Consider the following 16,741-nt stretch of genomic DNA (forward strand, 5'->3'; position numbering starts at 1 on the left):
TTTTGAGCTTGCAGTCCAGGTATTTTTTTCCTTAGCTTTTAGGTCTAATGTTTCCTGGAAACAACTAATCTTGTGAGAAAAGGTGAGAGGGAAGGAAACCAGCCCCAAGAATAATCAGGGGGAAGAAAATTTAGGCGCTGTGGAAAATCTCATTCCTATATTCATTATTCATAAGCACTTACACATTGGCTGCTCCTACTGAGTTGCAAGAGACAGGAATCATTTTATGCACGCTTGAGAATTAAGTAAGAGCACAGGCTGATACGAGGTCATTCAGGCGAACATTATTAAGTCCTCGTCCAGAGGAACACAAAGCGCAAGGGAAGAATCCCATTTGGTTCCCTAAAAAGATTAAATGAAAATTTACAGTTTTTTACTCGAACATAAAAAACTAAACGAAATGCGAATCCTATTAGTTGAGAAGGAAAGGTATAAGGGCAGAACGTAGTATTGTATTCACGCAGTGAATAAGGTATTCGTTGGTGAGGCGAAGAAACTTAATAAATAACACCCCAGCATCTGTTAAAAATCCACCATAAAACAGACACCTCACCCGGAACCGGCTCCGAAGCTCCGCCCCGGCCTTCCTCAGACCCGCAGTGGGCCAAGACCGGCCCAGCTAGTTCCGCCCCTTTCTCCCACAGTCCCTTAGTAGAACCGTGTGCACGTGCGCGGCGGGTACCGCCCACTCCGCTCTCTAGGCCAATTAGAGACGGCCTCGCAACTCGCCTCTGCCGGTCGTAGGTCACGTGACCGCATTTCCCCGCCCTCTCACCCCGCTGCCTCTGGGTTCTAGGAAGATGGCGAAGGTCTCAGAGCTTTACGATGTCACTTGGGAAGGTAACATCGGGAGGGGCGCGTTCGGAAGGACCAGGAGTACTGGGAAGCGGTTCGGGTGTAGCCGCTGTCTTTGGAGAGCTGGCTTCTTCCGGTCTCCGGGCTCTACGGCACGGGAGCTAGATCGGACCAAGCTGAGGTGGAGGTTGAGGCTGACCCCATTCTCAGCCCGCCCCCCTACAGCGTGGCGTTCCTCGATAGACTACCTCCCGACCCACCTCCGCTCTAGTCCGGCTGCCCGCGGCGCCTTCATTGACGAGGCGGGAAGGACCTGAGGCTGGGGCTCTCACACTTCTGTGGTTGCTGGGCGGCGTGGCGGCTAGGGGGTTACTGAAGGTTCTTTGGAGCCAAGACTTACAGGGCCTGTCAGGCCTTGCACTAAGTACTGTGTAAGGGTTACAGCTCTGTTGAAAAAAGATGTGTTTCAGAAGGTTCGTGAACAAATCTGATTTTCCCACATGCCACTTCCCTTTTTTTTCTTTCTTCAGAATTGGATTTCTAATTTCTCCCTTTTTAATGTATTATCTGTCCCATTCCTTGAATCTATTGGCCCACAAAACACAACGCTCCCCGCCTATCAGTTTTCCTTTCTAAAGGAGAAAATAACTGGGTAAACCCAAAGGCACATCGGCACTAGGGTAGAGTGTGTTCTTTAAATCTGGAAGCAGCCAAACTCCAAATCAATTCTGTGAGAAATTTTTCTCATAAGAACTTTAGTGGGAGGCATGCTTAAAAAAACAAAACAAAACAAAACAAAAAAACGAGTTTCTTGAAGGCATGGGATTTGTGTAAAATGTAAAATTTACATTCCCGACATTTAGCATAATACAGTAGATTTGATTTGTTAAATTTACTGTTTTGAATCAGTTTCTTGAGTATTATATAGTTGCAGACGTATAAGAAAAGGCAAAGTTCCTTATACTTGAACTGAGTTCGGTGTTGTATTGGCAATGTAGCCTCTGACACACAGTGTACTTCTACCTGTAATGGGGGGAATCCATATATTATACCAAAGTACTAAGTTACAATTTTAGACCATATATTTATCAAGTAGCTGCCTTCAAGGAATTCACAGTCTTAGAGAAGACAAAACTACAAATACTGTACGTGGTTTTAAAAGGCTTGTGACAGGGTATATTCTTTAAGCTGGGTAGTAGATATGTGGCATTTAAAAAATGCTTTATAAAATCTTAAATATTGCATGGTTTTTAGAAAGTACTGTTTATGAAACAGTGTTCAATATTAGTTCTTTAGATGGTAGTGGAACATACAGAATTTTGAGGAACCAGCAGATGTGTAGCTACCAGCAGACAAGGTGATTTAATTAGGTCCCTTGGACCTTATTCTTGGCCTTCTATATAGGAATGATATAATTAGGTTTGGAATAATGTAGTGAATAGCTACTTTACTGGTTTGTTGAACAAAAGAGAAAACATGTCAAAGTGCTTTGTAAACACTTAAGTGTTACATAAAAGGATCTGTTGTTATTAGTTATTAATATGATTATATCCTTCCCCTGTATGATCTGGCTCTTGTCCCTGTCTCCTTTATCTTGCGCCATTTTCACTCTCAGTCTGTTAGCTGGCTGTGCTGGTCTTTGTTGAATCCCTTAAATGATTATTTGCCCCTTGTTGAGTTTGCTTAATATGTATTTGTCCTGCTCCCTCTTATATTAGGGCCAAACCTACTGTTGGTCCTTCACTTAATTGTTCTTATACTACTGAAGTACTAACCCAGCTGTGTTAATTTTTGACATTTTGGCTTCTAGAACAAAAGAGGTCCTTGCCTCTTTTGTTCATTGTTGCATCATTATTGTCTGATACATGGGAGAAACCCAGTAATAATTTGTTGACTAAATTAATTGGTAGTGCGATTAATAATAAACATTATTAAAAAAAGATTGTGAATTTTTTTCTAGGGTTGGAATTAATCTTTAATATCTTAAATGAATTTAGTCAACTCACTTAACACCTAAATATAATTTACTCATTTGTAAATTGTAGGTTTAGAGGTTTCTAGAATTAAAATTCTATTTTAAGGGACTTGTAAAGAGAAGAGTATTTTTATTTGGGAGACTGTTACCATAACAGTTATTTAGGGTGTAGGAAGGTCGTGGAAAGATTCTTAGGATAGCATTTTTTGGGTTAGATTCTGGAGGGCAGGGTGTCAGAATTGTATCCTTAGGAATTCTGTTGAATAGTCTCATGAATTGGTTAGTTCAAAGAGTATTGTAATTCTTGTGATAAGAAACTTATCACATGTTTATAAAAGACCTGTATAGTAAATCTGACATTCTCCAACTCTTTATTAGGCTGTATTTAAAAAGTGGAAAATATGATTTATTCAGCCGGTTAACAATTGATGTTTACATAAGAAGGGTTACTACTTAGGTGTTAGGAGGTGGGATAGGGACTTTAGAGCTGTAAGACTTGAGTATAGTCAAGTTTCTTGAGACTGGCATTTGGACAGGACATGGGTAGGATGCCTGGCTGGTGTGCTGAGTATTTGTTGAAAAAAACTACTTACTGGAAATGTGTGAGAGAATCTTTAGATGCTTATGTTCACTGTCTGTCTCTAGTTCCTATTTCTCTGTCTCTTTTTTTTCCTTAGGGTTGCATGTGTTCACTAGAGAGACTAAGACAAACAGAAAGTGAGAAATCACTCACAGGGGGATGGCCAGACCTCAGTCTCTTCTCCATTCGCCTTTCCGGAGCTTGGGCACGCATGCATGCACATGTACCTGGCCTGAGACTAAGAATAATTTTAAATTTATAATCTCATGTGTATTAATGAGGGAGGAGACAGGGACCCTAAAAATACAGTTAGGGTATGGACCTAAAATAAAACTACAAAATGGCTAAATTTTAAGATGGAGGCAGTGGTGACTCAATAATTGACCTAGACAACATGATTTAGACCTAAACTAAAGGCTTTTTTTAGGCCTCACTACATTAAAAAAGATAATAATAATAATGGTTTTTATGACCTAAAGCTTTAAGACAAAAAAATCTCCTAACCTTGGTACCCACTTCAAACTTAAAAAAATAAATGGATCACCCCCTGCCCATGTGTTCCTGCATCATTAATCTTTTAAAAAACTGTGATAGTTTGGGGCCAGCAGGTGGCATGGTGGTTAAGGTGCTGGACTTCCACATGGCTGACTCTGATTTGAGTCCCAGACCTAGCAGCTTGCTTACTCTCTTTCCTTCCTCTCTCTCTGTGTCTCTCTGGTCAAGTTAATCATAATAATAAATAAAATTAAATGAATAATTAAAAAAAAAACTATGATGGTTCATATAAATAAGTCTGTGAATGATATTTCAAAATATATAGTAAAATGAAGTGGTAAACAGGATTAGAGGAAGGAGTTTTAGATGAAAGGAATCAGAAGAGTGAGGCATGTTTTTCCTTGTTATAGAGGCCAACTGTCTTACAATAGTGACACCTAGACCTCAAGGAAATTATAAACAGAATAATCAGAGCCACTTCCCTTATCTCAAAGGACTTGCCCAGTCCGTAATAAAATGTGCAGGCAAGCAGTGAGCAGTTTGCTTCTACAGTGTGTAATAAAACCTTGGTTTGAGGAGCGTGCCCTTTCTGGGAGACTTAAGAAAAAATGAAGTTTTAAGCTGTCTTTGAGGAAGGAGTGAGAGAGGAGCCTTCATTTTTGCCAGATGCTGAAGGAGTTATTTTCCTTGAAATAAAGGTAATCAAAAATTTTATAGCCCTTTATATCTTATAAAGTACTTTACATAATAGTCTAACATTAGGAGACCTAAATTCAAGGACCAACCAGATGAGAAAAATGTATAAAGTTGGGTGAAAGACAGTAATGGTATATACCAAGAACTGGTGAGTTTTTTTTTTTCCCAATAACTGGTGAGTTCTTACCCTATTTAATGGTACTCTAAATCAATGTAAAATAAACATAAAATCCCAAACCGTTTACCTGTCCAAGCAAGATCTGAGGAGTCCAAATGTTGCTTTATATAATTTTTACCAGAACCTGTAAGGTAGGTTTCTGATCTATATTTTATAGTTCAGGCTAGACTTTTTTTTTTTTTTTTTCCAAGAGGTTTTTGCTATAGGGCATGAATGCTTGCCAGAAAGACAGAGTGAGACAAAGATACAGAAAGCAAGAAATCACCCCCCTGGGGCTGACCACCCCGCAATCCCTTCTCCTTCATTCTCCTCTCGGGATCTTGGGCATGCACCTGCACACGCCCAACGTGAGTTTAAGCCACCTGGTCTGGGACTTGAACCATGGTCAACTACATGGGAGTCCAGCAACATAGCCATTACACCAACCACTGGTCCCCAGGCTAGAAATGTTAAGTGACAGGTTCAAGATTATTCTGACTAGTGACAGAATTGGAATTTGAACTGTGGTCCTCTACCTTTAGGTCTTGTGCCTTTTCTGCCACTTTATACTTAGAAAGTCAGGGGTAGAGGTGTTTGTATGCATGTATGATTTTTTTTATGAGAGATTTTTGTTAAATGGCATGTACATTCGCCAGAGACAGAGACAGAAAGCGAGAAATCATCCTCAGGGAAAATGGCCACACCACAGTTCCTTCACTGCCATTTTCTTCTCCAGATTTTGTACATGCATGCTCATGCCCCTGGCCTGAGTTTGAAGCATCAGGGTCCAGGACTCGAACCTTGGTTGGCCATGTTGGCGTTCAGCGACAACCATTCTATCACCTGGTTTCTGTATATGTGTGTGTGTGTGTGTGTGTGTATGTGTGTTTGTTTTTTGTTTTGTTTCGTTATGATAAAGAACTAGTAAATATTTATAGCTTTTTATGCGAAATTTCTCGACTGTTATAGCACAGAAGCAGCTGTAGACCTAGCATAAAGAATTAGGGATAAATATGTTCTGCTAAAACTGTTTACAAACAGGTAACTGAATAGCCTATAGTTTATTGGTTCCTGTTTTAAGTCCACACTCTTAATGCAGTATGATGAGCAAAGACAAGAGATGGTAGGATTACAGAAAGACAAGTAGCATTTGTATTTATAGGGTGCACCATTGACTTGGGAAAAACTTCAGAAAGATTTGTTTGGAAACCAAAAGTAAACTATACATGAAAATAGGATGAAATAGAAAGTAGAATATTGATTATAGTTACAATTTTTTGAGTATATGTTGTACCAGGTTCTGTTTTAAACAAGTAAATCAATGATCTAACCACAACAACCATACACTATAGGTATTATTTCCATGTCCCCCCCTTTTTTTTTTTTTTTTTAGATGAGAACATTAAAGTTTGAAGTCATTAGCTCAGTAAATATGACAAAGCCAGAGAGAGCTTGAATTTGAACTCAAGCAGTTTGAGTTTGACATCTCCACTCTTTCTTTCTACATACTACTTCTTAATGTTGGGTAAAAGGGAAAACTAGAGAAAGAAAATAAAAATGTAAACATGGAAAATTTGGAAAATCTTTGGGTAAATGACAGTTGTGGGGAAAACCTGAAGTGTTTGTAACACTTCAAAAATTTCTTTCTTTTTTTTTTTTTTCCAAAAATTTCTTTTAAGGAGGCATAAAAATATATAGGTAACATTTTTACTTTTATTCCTTACTTAAAAAGATACCTTGAGGAGCCAGTAGATAGTATAGTGGTAAGGCTCTGAGCTCCCACATGTTCAATTGCTTTCCCAGTCCCAGACCCAATGGCTTGAAAAATCACAGTGTATGTTTCTGTGCACCCAAAATCATGAGCGGAGAATAGAGGAGAAAGGATTGTGGTGTGACCATTCATTCCTCTGGGGGATGATTTCTCACTTTCTCTCTCTCTGTCTCTGTCTCTGGTGAGCACACCTTAAAAAAAATACCTTCAAGTACATATTATACTCAATTTGTTTCTTCTTTCAGAATATAGACAGTTAGAAAGAGATTTTTGCTTTCCCCATTTATTCTTTAGAAAAAGTGCTTTCCTCTCTTGATATTCTCCTCTTGTGGGTAATCCTTCAGGTTTTTATTTGTGGTCCTGGGAGTAATCTTTGTACTCCAAAATGTGTTTTCTTCTTGCTTAGGTTACCATCAATGGAGAATTAACCTGTGTTTCATTGTGCAGTGGCTTTGGGTAAATGACAGTTGTGGGGAAAACCTGAAGTGTTTGTAACACTTCAAAAATTTCTTTCTTTTTTTTTTTTTTCCAAAAATTTCTTTTAAGGAGGCATAAAAATATATAGGTAACATTTTTACTTTTATTCCTTACTTAAAAAGATACCTTGAGGAGCCAGTAGATAGTATAGTGGTAAGGCTCTGAGCTCCCACATGTTCAATTGCTTTCCCAGTCCCAGACCCAATGGCTTGAAAAATCACAGTGTATGTTTCTGTGCACCCAAAATCATGAGCGGAGAATAGAGGAGAAAGGATTGTGGTGTGACCATTCATTCCTCTGGGGGATGATTTCTCACTTTCTCTCTCTCTGTCTCTGTCTCTGGTGAGCACACCTTAAAAAAAATACCTTCAAGTACATATTATACTCAATTTGTTTCTTCTTTCAGAATATAGACAGTTAGAAAGAGATTTTTGCTTTCCCCATTTATTCTTTAGAAAAAGTGCTTTCCTCTCTTGATATTCTCCTCTTGTGGGTAATCCTTCAGGTTTTTATTTGTGGTCCTGGGAGTAATCTTTGTACTCCAAAATGTGTTTTCTTCTTGCTTAGGTTACCATCAATGGAGAATTAACCTGTGTTTCATTGTGCAGTGGCTCAAAAGCAACTGATGTGCCTGTCTTTTCTCCCTCTCCTCCAATCTTTTTTTTTGGAGAGATTTTCACTATAGGGCGCATGCGTTCGCCAGATAGACAGAGACATAGAGACAGAAAGCAAGAAATCACCCCTCCAGGGGGGATGGTCACGCCGCAATCCCTTCTCCTCCATTCTCCTCTTGGGATCTTGGGCACGCACGCACACATGCCCGGCGTGAGTTTTAAGCCACCAGGTCCAGGATGCGAACCGTGGTCGACTACGTGAGAGTCCAGCGACATAGCCATTACGCTAACTGCTGGTTCCCTCCCTCTCCTCCAATCTTGATCACTTGAAAATTTTCCCAATTCTGAAGACATCATCTACTTTAATGCCTCTACCATTGTTTATACCATTTTGCCCTAAACTTTCTTAAAAATGTCCTTTGGTCATTTTGCTTACTTCATATATCATAAGAGGAAACATAATGTGGTGAATTGGACAATTTTCTTTTCTGTGTCTTTCTTTAGGATGTTGTAATAATTATACCATACCAAGGGTGTCTTGAACAAAAAGATTGACTCCACTAGTTCTGGAGGCTAGAAAACCTGAGAATGAGGTGCTGGCAGATCTGTTGTCTAGAGAGGGCCCTCTTTTTATTTGCCAGTGCCCACTTCTCTCCTCGTGGAGAGCAGACAGAAAAGCAAACTCTTTTTATGAAGGCGCTAATCCCATTCATAAGGGCTCTAACCTCATGACTGTATTATCTCCTGAAGACCCTCACTTCCTAATAATAATACATGAGGATTTCAATGTGTGAATTTGAGGGGGAAAACATAAATATTCAGTCCATTTATTATATCAAAAAAAGACTGTATTAGATATTTGTTATTTTTGCTGTTATCAGTGTTACTTAAAACTTACCAAAAAAAAAAAACTTACAGAATTCCCTTTGTATTATAATAAACAAAAGTATTCTCTTAGTTCTTGTTTGTGCATTTGATGTTAATTTACATGATTCTTATATTATGCCTTTATTGTAAATATAATAAAAAAAATTTTAGAGAGATTTTTGCTATAGGGCACGTGTGCTCGCCTGAGAGACATAAAGCAAGAACTCACCCCCTAGGGAGTTTGGCCGTACCACTATCCCTTTTCCTCCATTCTCCTGCATCCTGGGCATTCTCAGGATCATGGACCCAGCCTGAGTTTTAAGCCGTTGGGTCTGAGACTTGATCTGCAGTCAACTACGTGGGAGTCCAGTGACATAAGCCTTGCACCACTTGCTAGTTCCAAAAGATTTTCTTTATTCTAATGTTTTTGCTATTTATTTCCTTGCATAGCAGTGCATTTTTTCCCCCACTATGTGCACCTTTAAAGTAATGTTGTTACTAAGAAAGTTTAGTGATGAATATCCCTTCAGTGCTGAGAGCCTAATATGATAACCCTGATTATGGTAACATTCTTGGGTCAGTAAGTGAACTTCAGGTATACTTTGCATATTTTGAGATGTTCTGCTTTTCCAACTTTGAGATACCAGTTCTACATTAGTGTAAGTTTATTTTCTTTACCTAAAAAAGTTAATTTCATACTGTCAATTTTTTTTTTTTTTTGAGAAGTTTTTGCTGTAGGGTACGTGTGCTTGCCAGAAAGACAGAGAGAGAGACAGAGAAACAGAAGGCAAGAAATCACCCCCCAAAGGGAATGGCCACACCAAGTCCCGTCTCCATTCTCTTCTCGGAATCTTGGGCATGTATGCATAAGTGCTTGGCATGAGTTTAAGCCTCCCAGTCCGAGACTCAAACTGCAGTCAACTACATAGGAGTCTAGCTACATAGCCATTACGCCAACTGCTGGTCTCTCACCTTTTCAATTTTTTGATGTTTATTAGATATTGTTATTTGAATATAATATACACGTGAATAACATGCTTACCTTTTTCAGAAATGCGAGATAAAATGAGAAAATGGAGAGAAGAAAACTCACGCAATAGTGAGCAAATTGTAGAAGTGGGGGAAGAATTAATTAATGAATATGCATCTAAACTTGGAGATGATAGTAAGTACTTTCATTAATTCATTACATTCAGGCTCAACCCATGTCTCATTTATGGTTCTTTATTGTTTATTTTAAACTCTTTCCATTTTAGTTTTCCCTATTGTTCATCAATCTTATTTGTGACTTTTTGTCTCAAGAAAATTAATCATACTTTATTTTGAGACGTATTTATAATTGTTGGTAGGAGTGAAGCTATCAAATAAAAATTTTTTTTTGTAAAGTTCACAAGGCTAACAAATATCACAAAATGTATTTTATAAAGAATATTATAGAACAGTTAATGTAATTAATATAGTTGAGATTTTTACTTTATTGTTCATTGCCAAAAGCATATAAGGATACTTTTTTCCTTAACTTGAGAAATAATAGAATGAATCAGTTGTTGGTTATAAGTAATGTACTTAATAACACAAACTAGAATAATTCATTAATCTAATTTTTATGTAGGGGATTTTTATATTAAATTAAGCTTTTTTCTTTTTAAATATCTAGTTTGGATCATATATGAACAGGTGATGATTGCAGCCTTAGACTATGGTCGGGATGATTTGGCATTGGTAGGTATTGAAACTAAGTATATCTTAATTCACTTCATAAATTATATATAAGTAGTTAAGACTTAGTGAATGGTTTGTGTTGTATGTTTCCTATACATAGTTTTCTTTTTCTTTTTCCTTTTTCTTTTTTTTTTTGGAGAGGTTTTTTGCTATAGGGCGCGTGCGCTCGCCAGACAGACAGACAGAAAACGAGAAATCACCCCCTGGGGGGATGGCCATGCTGCAGTCCCTTCTCCTCCATTCTCCTCTCAGGATCTTGGGCACGCATGCACACGCGCCCAGCGTGAGTTTAAGCCACCGGGTCCGGGACTTGAACCACGGTCAACTACTTGGGAGTCCAGCGACATAGCCATTACACTAACTGCTGGTCCCTCCTAGACATAGTTTTGAATGCTACTTTTAATAGTAAGTGAGATTACTAGATACTTTGGCACACAGCATCTTATTAAATCTTTTCAGTAATCTTGAAAAGTAGATGCAATAATGTGTTGCTTAATGACTGCGTTAGGTTTTGAGAAATGCATCATTAAGTAGTTTATCATTGTGTGAACATCATAGCATATACTTACACAAACTTAGATGGCATAGCCTAGTAAAACTCTTGACTACATGGTATAGCTTTTATGTACCTTATGGGGTCACCATGTTATATATGGTCCATTGTTGACTGAAACATCATTATACTGCACATGATAATTTTTAATATTTCAGTTTTATGAAAGAGGTTCAATTAGTTGTAAAAGTTTTTTTCTTAATAGGTAAATTATGCTGCTACAGAATTTTAAATAAGGAACATAATAAAAACAAGTTTATCTCTTGTGTTGTTGAATGACTTCCTTAGTATATACATGGTGTTAAATAAGTTAAGCAATATTGTAAATATGTATATCTTAAATTATCATAAAATCCTGAGATATTCAGGACATGACTTAAAACACTAATAAATTTGAACTCTCATGTGCCAGGCATTGAGCTAAATGCATTACACCACAGTTTTTTTTTTTCTGTTTTTTTTGGTTTTTTTTTTGCCACAGGGTAGATGCCTGCTAGAGAGAGGTAGAGATAAAGAGAGAGAGACACACAGGGGAATTGAGAAAATATCCCCCAAAGCGGTGACCATGTTGTGGTACCTTCTCCTTCATTCTCTTCTTAGAATTTTGGGCACACTTGCACATGCCCCCCATGTCTTTTTCCCGGCTTCCAGGTTGAGACTCGAGCTGTGCACCCTGCCATGTGGGATACAAATGTCTTAACTACAATACCACCAGCTACCCTCATCATGCTTTTAATTAGTCTTCACAATTTATTTATTTTTAAAGAATTATTTAATTTTATTATTATTATTATTATTATTTTAATTTGACTAGAAGTGAGGGGAGTGAGAAAACAAGCCACCAGGTCTGGGACTTGAACCACAGTCAATCATATGGGAGTCCAGCATCTTAACCACCTTGCCTCCTGTCAGCCTCCACAATTATTTATTACATGATTTTTGTTTGATGTTATCTTTATATTCATGTTATAAATATTGTTCCTATCATCCTGAATTCTTATGTACTTCTACATGTTGTAGCCTCATTTAAGCCAAAAGGAAATACACAAAAACAAAAAGTTACAAATACAGGAGTACATCATATATGAATTAGCACTTGTCCTTACTGGGTCATCACCTTGGATTGACTGTATACATAATTCCAGTTGAGTTGTCAGTGTAAAAATACTCCACAAAACCTGTTTGGATTACCTTCAGAACCTATGAGACATAATCTCTTGAATATCTAAAGAGGCAACACTTAGATTTTGAGAAAAATTTAGTTTTTTTTTTTTTTTTAAACAAATAGTGACCTGGCTCTATAGCTTAGTTGTTAAGTGAGCCAAATCCCATGTGATTTGAATCCCAGGTCTGGCAGCTTGAAAAACACGTAAGGTACATGTATGTGCATGCCCCAAATCCTGAAAGGACAGGGAAGTAGAGAAGGGATTGTGATGTCCACACCCCATTGTGGGGTTCTTTCTTCCTTTCTCTGTCTCTGTTTCTGGCAAGCATTCATGCCCTCTGGTAATTTTTTTTTTTAAAAAAGAAAGATAGCCAAATACCTTTTAATGAAGTTGGAGGTCAGATCAGATCATATTAAAAGGTTCTGCAGGAGAACACATTAGCCAATAACTTTTTTTTTATTATGCAGTATTTTTGGAAATGTTTTAGGTTTTCCTTTCATTTAGCTTGATTGGCCAAATATTATAAATTTTTCATGATGTCAGTGAAATAAATGAACAAATCTTCTCTTTGACTAACTTGAAGTTTTTTTCTTTTGGTGTGGCTGGAAGTTATACGTCTAGGTCATATTAAAACTTATTTTATTATTACTTAATTGTTTCTTTGCTAGTTAAAGACTTTTTTTGTTTTTTGATCACTTATCCTTTAGTTAGGGAGCTTGAATGACACGTCTAGCACTTTTAAGATTCATATTCCCTCATATGTTACTGAGAACATGCATATTGATTATGTATTTAGTCAAGTTAATGTGTGGATTATGGATACCTTTCTAAAGGATATTGTTACTTGGGGCTAGAGGTGACATAGTGGTCACTGACTGCAGTTTGAATCCCAGACCCAGCAGTTTAAAACTCACACTGGGCACGTTTGTATGCATGCCCAAAATCCCAAGAGGAGAATGGAGAAGAAGGGACTGCAGTGTGACCATCTCCCTAGGGCATGATTTCTTGCTTTCTGTCTCTCTGTCTGTGTTTTTATGGTGACCACATGTATCCTAATAGCAAATGTTATGGTGCTCAGTAGGCTTGGTGCATGTATTTTCTGACCCCAAATCAGAATTTGTTGATTGAAAAGATAGCTAATTAATACCTGATTTCAACTGGACAGAACTAATCAAAGTATTAATATTATTTGCTGAGAACTTGAGATGATTACCAAAGAACTTAATTCTTACCAGTAGAATGCTTATGCTGTAATTGGAAAGAAAAAGAACCTGTCATTGGCATCTATGTAGGGGCCTGGCTCATTATGAAAGCAATTTTAAAAGATGGATAATATGATTATTGTATTTAAAGAGTAATTAACAAATCTCATTGTTCTATCTAAGAGTTTGATCAGTTTCTGAAAAGTGATTGTTACCTTTACTATAATTTCATAGTTCTTTCACCCCACTATTCATTACTGATTAATTTCACTCCATGTTACTAGATGACACTAAAGGAAGTTTAAGAAGTATATTGAATACTATAGGCTATGCCTAATAGCTTATGAAATAATGTAATTACTTCTCTTCAAGTCTTTTATCAATTATGTTTTTAGTTTTGTCTTCAGGAGTTAAGAAGACAGTTCCCTGGAAGTCACAGAGTCAAGCGATTAACAGGCATGAGATTTGAAGCCATGGAAAGGTAACCAGGAACAGTGTGATCCCCTTTAAAAATGACAAAAATGAAGCTTGTGTCTGGGTGCTCCTACACTCATGGCACATTATTAATTGTTCAAAATCTTTTGCATCCAAGTTCCAGAATAGTGCCAGAGTGTTTCCCAGAATAAATGCTGCCAGTTACTCCCTGTAAATAGGATTTGACATGAGTGTAATCCATTTGCCTTCTCTGGCCTAGTGCAGTGAGATCATACTTTGGAATAAGAATTGGCTAGAAATCCTAGTTTTAGCAATTATTAGCTTTTGATCTGACGAATAATTTAACTTCTAAGCCTTTTCAGCTTTCTTTCTCTGTAAAATAAGGATATTAATAACTACTCAGGGTTGTTTTGGGAATTATACTCACACACACACTCTCTCTCTCTCACTCACTTACTCACTTAATGAAAATGGAAGGTACCTTGTTCATCTAGTCCAGGTAAAGCAAATGGAAGGTACCTTGTTCATCTAGTCCAGGAATTTAAAAAATCAGGACCCCTTTTTCAAATTTACACTTAATCTAGAAATGGAAAAGAGAGAAAAGATGGTCTGTTCTTGTTGAAGCATTGGTGGAATTTATTGAAGCACAGATGGAACCCACTTGCCCTATCCCTTATTCTTCCATGATAACTTCTAAAGCACATCTGTGGGTAAATCCAGGAGAATATGAGTTCATTACGGTTTTAATGAAGGTGTGAACTGAGCATGTGACTCAGGTTGAAACAGGAGAGGCAGGCAGGTACTATATTGTTTAGGACTTTGTATGCCATACTAAAGAGTTTCAAGTAAAGGAAAATATGAGGAAATCAGGAATTTAAAAAAGAGGGACTAGCAGTTGGTATAATGGCTATGTCGCTGAACTCCCATGTAGCCGACCATGGTTCGAGTTGTGGACCTGGTGGCTTAAACTCATGCCGGGTGGGTGTGCGTGTGTGCTCAAGATCCCAAGAGGAGAATGGAGGAGAAGGGATTGCGATGTGGCCGTCTCCCCTTGGGGGTAATTTCTTGCTTTCTCTCTCTCTTTCTGGTGAGCACATGCGCCCTATAGCAAAAACCTCTCAAAAAAAGAAAAACAAACAAACAAAAGAAAGAAAGAATAGCAGTTGGTTGGATATGTCAGCAGGATCATTTCAATTGTATGCGTGTGGAGTTAGTCGTCATTGTGAAAACAAAACAGTTTTTGAGACTATTGCACTAGTCTATGAAAGAGGGAACGGTGAGTTGAAGTGTGGAAGACTGTGTGCAAAGATTAGAATGGTAAAGAGAAGGTAAGATAGGTAGAAAACGGGTCATATTTGTATTTTAGGAGGAAGGGAGAAAGATCAAGAATCATTTTAGGGTTTCTGTCATGAATGCTTAGGCATCATCAACCAAACAAATAGGGTAAAGAAGTAGGTTTAGGTGGAAAAACATTGTTGAATTTGATGTATTGCCATGGCATATCTATATGGAATAATTAGGAGAAGTTGAATGTATATTATGAGGAGGGTGTTCTTGGAAAAAAATAGGGAGAGTATAAGATTTATGCTCATAATAATGGGATGGGACAGTCACTTATATCAGGTAATTAGAATGCAGCATAGTCTGTGTATCAAGAGTTGTAAATTTACTCTTGCTGTTCAGCGATTCTAATACTCTGCTCTAAAGCTCTTCTAATTAGAAATATAGCAATGTACACACAAAGAAACACTCTACAATGTTTGTTGTAACACCAATTAGAAATATATCCTCTAACAGGCTTTTTTTTTGTTTACCTGCTTTTCTTCTTTTTGCTTTAACTATTTTCATTTCAGAAGATAACTTTGTATGAAATTTGAGACTATCCAGAATAACTTATTTAGGACAAATCCCTAGAAACATTGTTACTAGTTTAAAGGACTTACATTTAAATCTGTTGATATGCAATGTTAGATTGCCCACCAAAGGTTGTAACAGTTTAGTCTCTTAGAATTCTTAATGCTTATTCTTTCAACAGAGAATATGGCTATTCTTTTTTCTCTTCACAAATAAAAACTAATCTTTTATTATCGTAAATCTCTTAAGAGTTTTTCAAATGCTAATTTTAGTCTTTAATTTTACTTGTAAATTTATCTTCATAAAAATTGGCCATTTAAAAAATCAATGTTATTGAGACTTTTTATACAAAAATGCACCTTTTTAAAGTGTATAAGAAGGCTTTGAAACATTCACAAAAAGTGCATGTTATGAAAAAACTCCATAGTATGAAGTAACTACATGGATTTCGAGATCTTTTCACACCAAAAATGAACTTTAATTCTACTTTTTCATCAACTTTTTGAAGTTCCCTATACAGTTCAGTGGGTCTTAATAAATGTGTACACTCATGTAACTATAGCCTAGTCAAATATAGAACATTTGTGTCATCACAGAGTTCTTCTGCCTGCCTTTAAATTCTATGCCTCATATTCCTGGCAACCACTGGTTTGATTTCTATCATTATAGATTAGTTTTGCCTATTTTGAAATTGTTTATAAGTGAAATCATTTTGCCGAGTGTAATATTTTTATTTTATTGTTAATGTGTGTATGATTCATTCATTCCTTTTTTATTGCAAAATAGTACTTTATGGTATTAATTTGCCATAGTTTATTTTAATCCATTCTCTTGATGGGTGCTTGGGTTATCTTTAGTTTGGGGATATTAGGAATAAAGCTGCTATAAACTTTAAAAGCTGCTATAAACTTTACAGACAATCGTTTTGTGGACATAATGCTTTTACTTCTTAGCTCAATTGTTTTTGGGTTGCAATAACAAAACCTTAAAGTGGATACTTTATAAACAACAGAATTGTGTTGCTCGCTATTTTGCAGGTTAGGGAGTCAGAGATCAAAAACCTGTGGATTCTGTGTCTGGTAGAGAGAGCTTACTCTCTGCTTCCAAAATAACACCTTCTCACTGCAGCTTCACATTGTAGGGACAGACGTCTCTCTCAAGCCTCTTTTATAAAGACACTGATGCCATTCACAAGAGGATTGTCCTCTCATGTCTTAATCCTCTATTAAAGATTCTACTTCTTAGTACTACCATATTTGGGATTAGGTTTCAACAGAAATTTTGGAGGAACCAAAGCATTCATATGATAGCATTTCTCTTGGGTTACTTAGGAATATAATTGCTTGGTCATATGCCCAGTGTAAGTTTAATTAAGAAACTGC

At 37.1% G+C, this 16,741-nt stretch overlaps 1 protein-coding gene across 5 annotated transcripts in view; it reads left to right on the forward strand.

Annotated features, from left to right (window-relative positions):
- The first annotated feature begins 748 nt into the window (after positions 1 to 748).
- Positions 749 to 16,741, forward strand: part of EMC2 (ER membrane protein complex subunit 2) — a 111,884-nt gene continuing 95,891 nt past the window's right edge. For all 5 annotated transcript variants that reach the window (XR_003547783.1, XM_006167924.3, XM_027768048.1 and 2 more), the window contains exons 1-4: positions 749 to 840; positions 9,479 to 9,592; positions 10,085 to 10,149; positions 13,466 to 13,551. Coding sequence is in view for 4 of the 5 variants with exons in the window: in XM_006167924.3 (XP_006167986.1) it covers positions 801 to 840; positions 9,479 to 9,592; positions 10,085 to 10,149; positions 13,466 to 13,551 (305 nt within the window). In the remaining variant the exon portion in view is untranslated. The remainder of the gene's footprint in view (positions 841 to 9,478; positions 9,593 to 10,084; positions 10,150 to 13,465; positions 13,552 to 16,741) is intronic.

This window comes from Tupaia chinensis, unplaced genomic scaffold (genome assembly GCF_000334495.1).
Source record: "Tupaia chinensis unplaced genomic scaffold, TupChi_1.0 Scaffold145257_1, whole genome shotgun sequence".
NCBI lineage: Eukaryota > Metazoa > Chordata > Mammalia > Scandentia > Tupaiidae > Tupaia > Tupaia belangeri.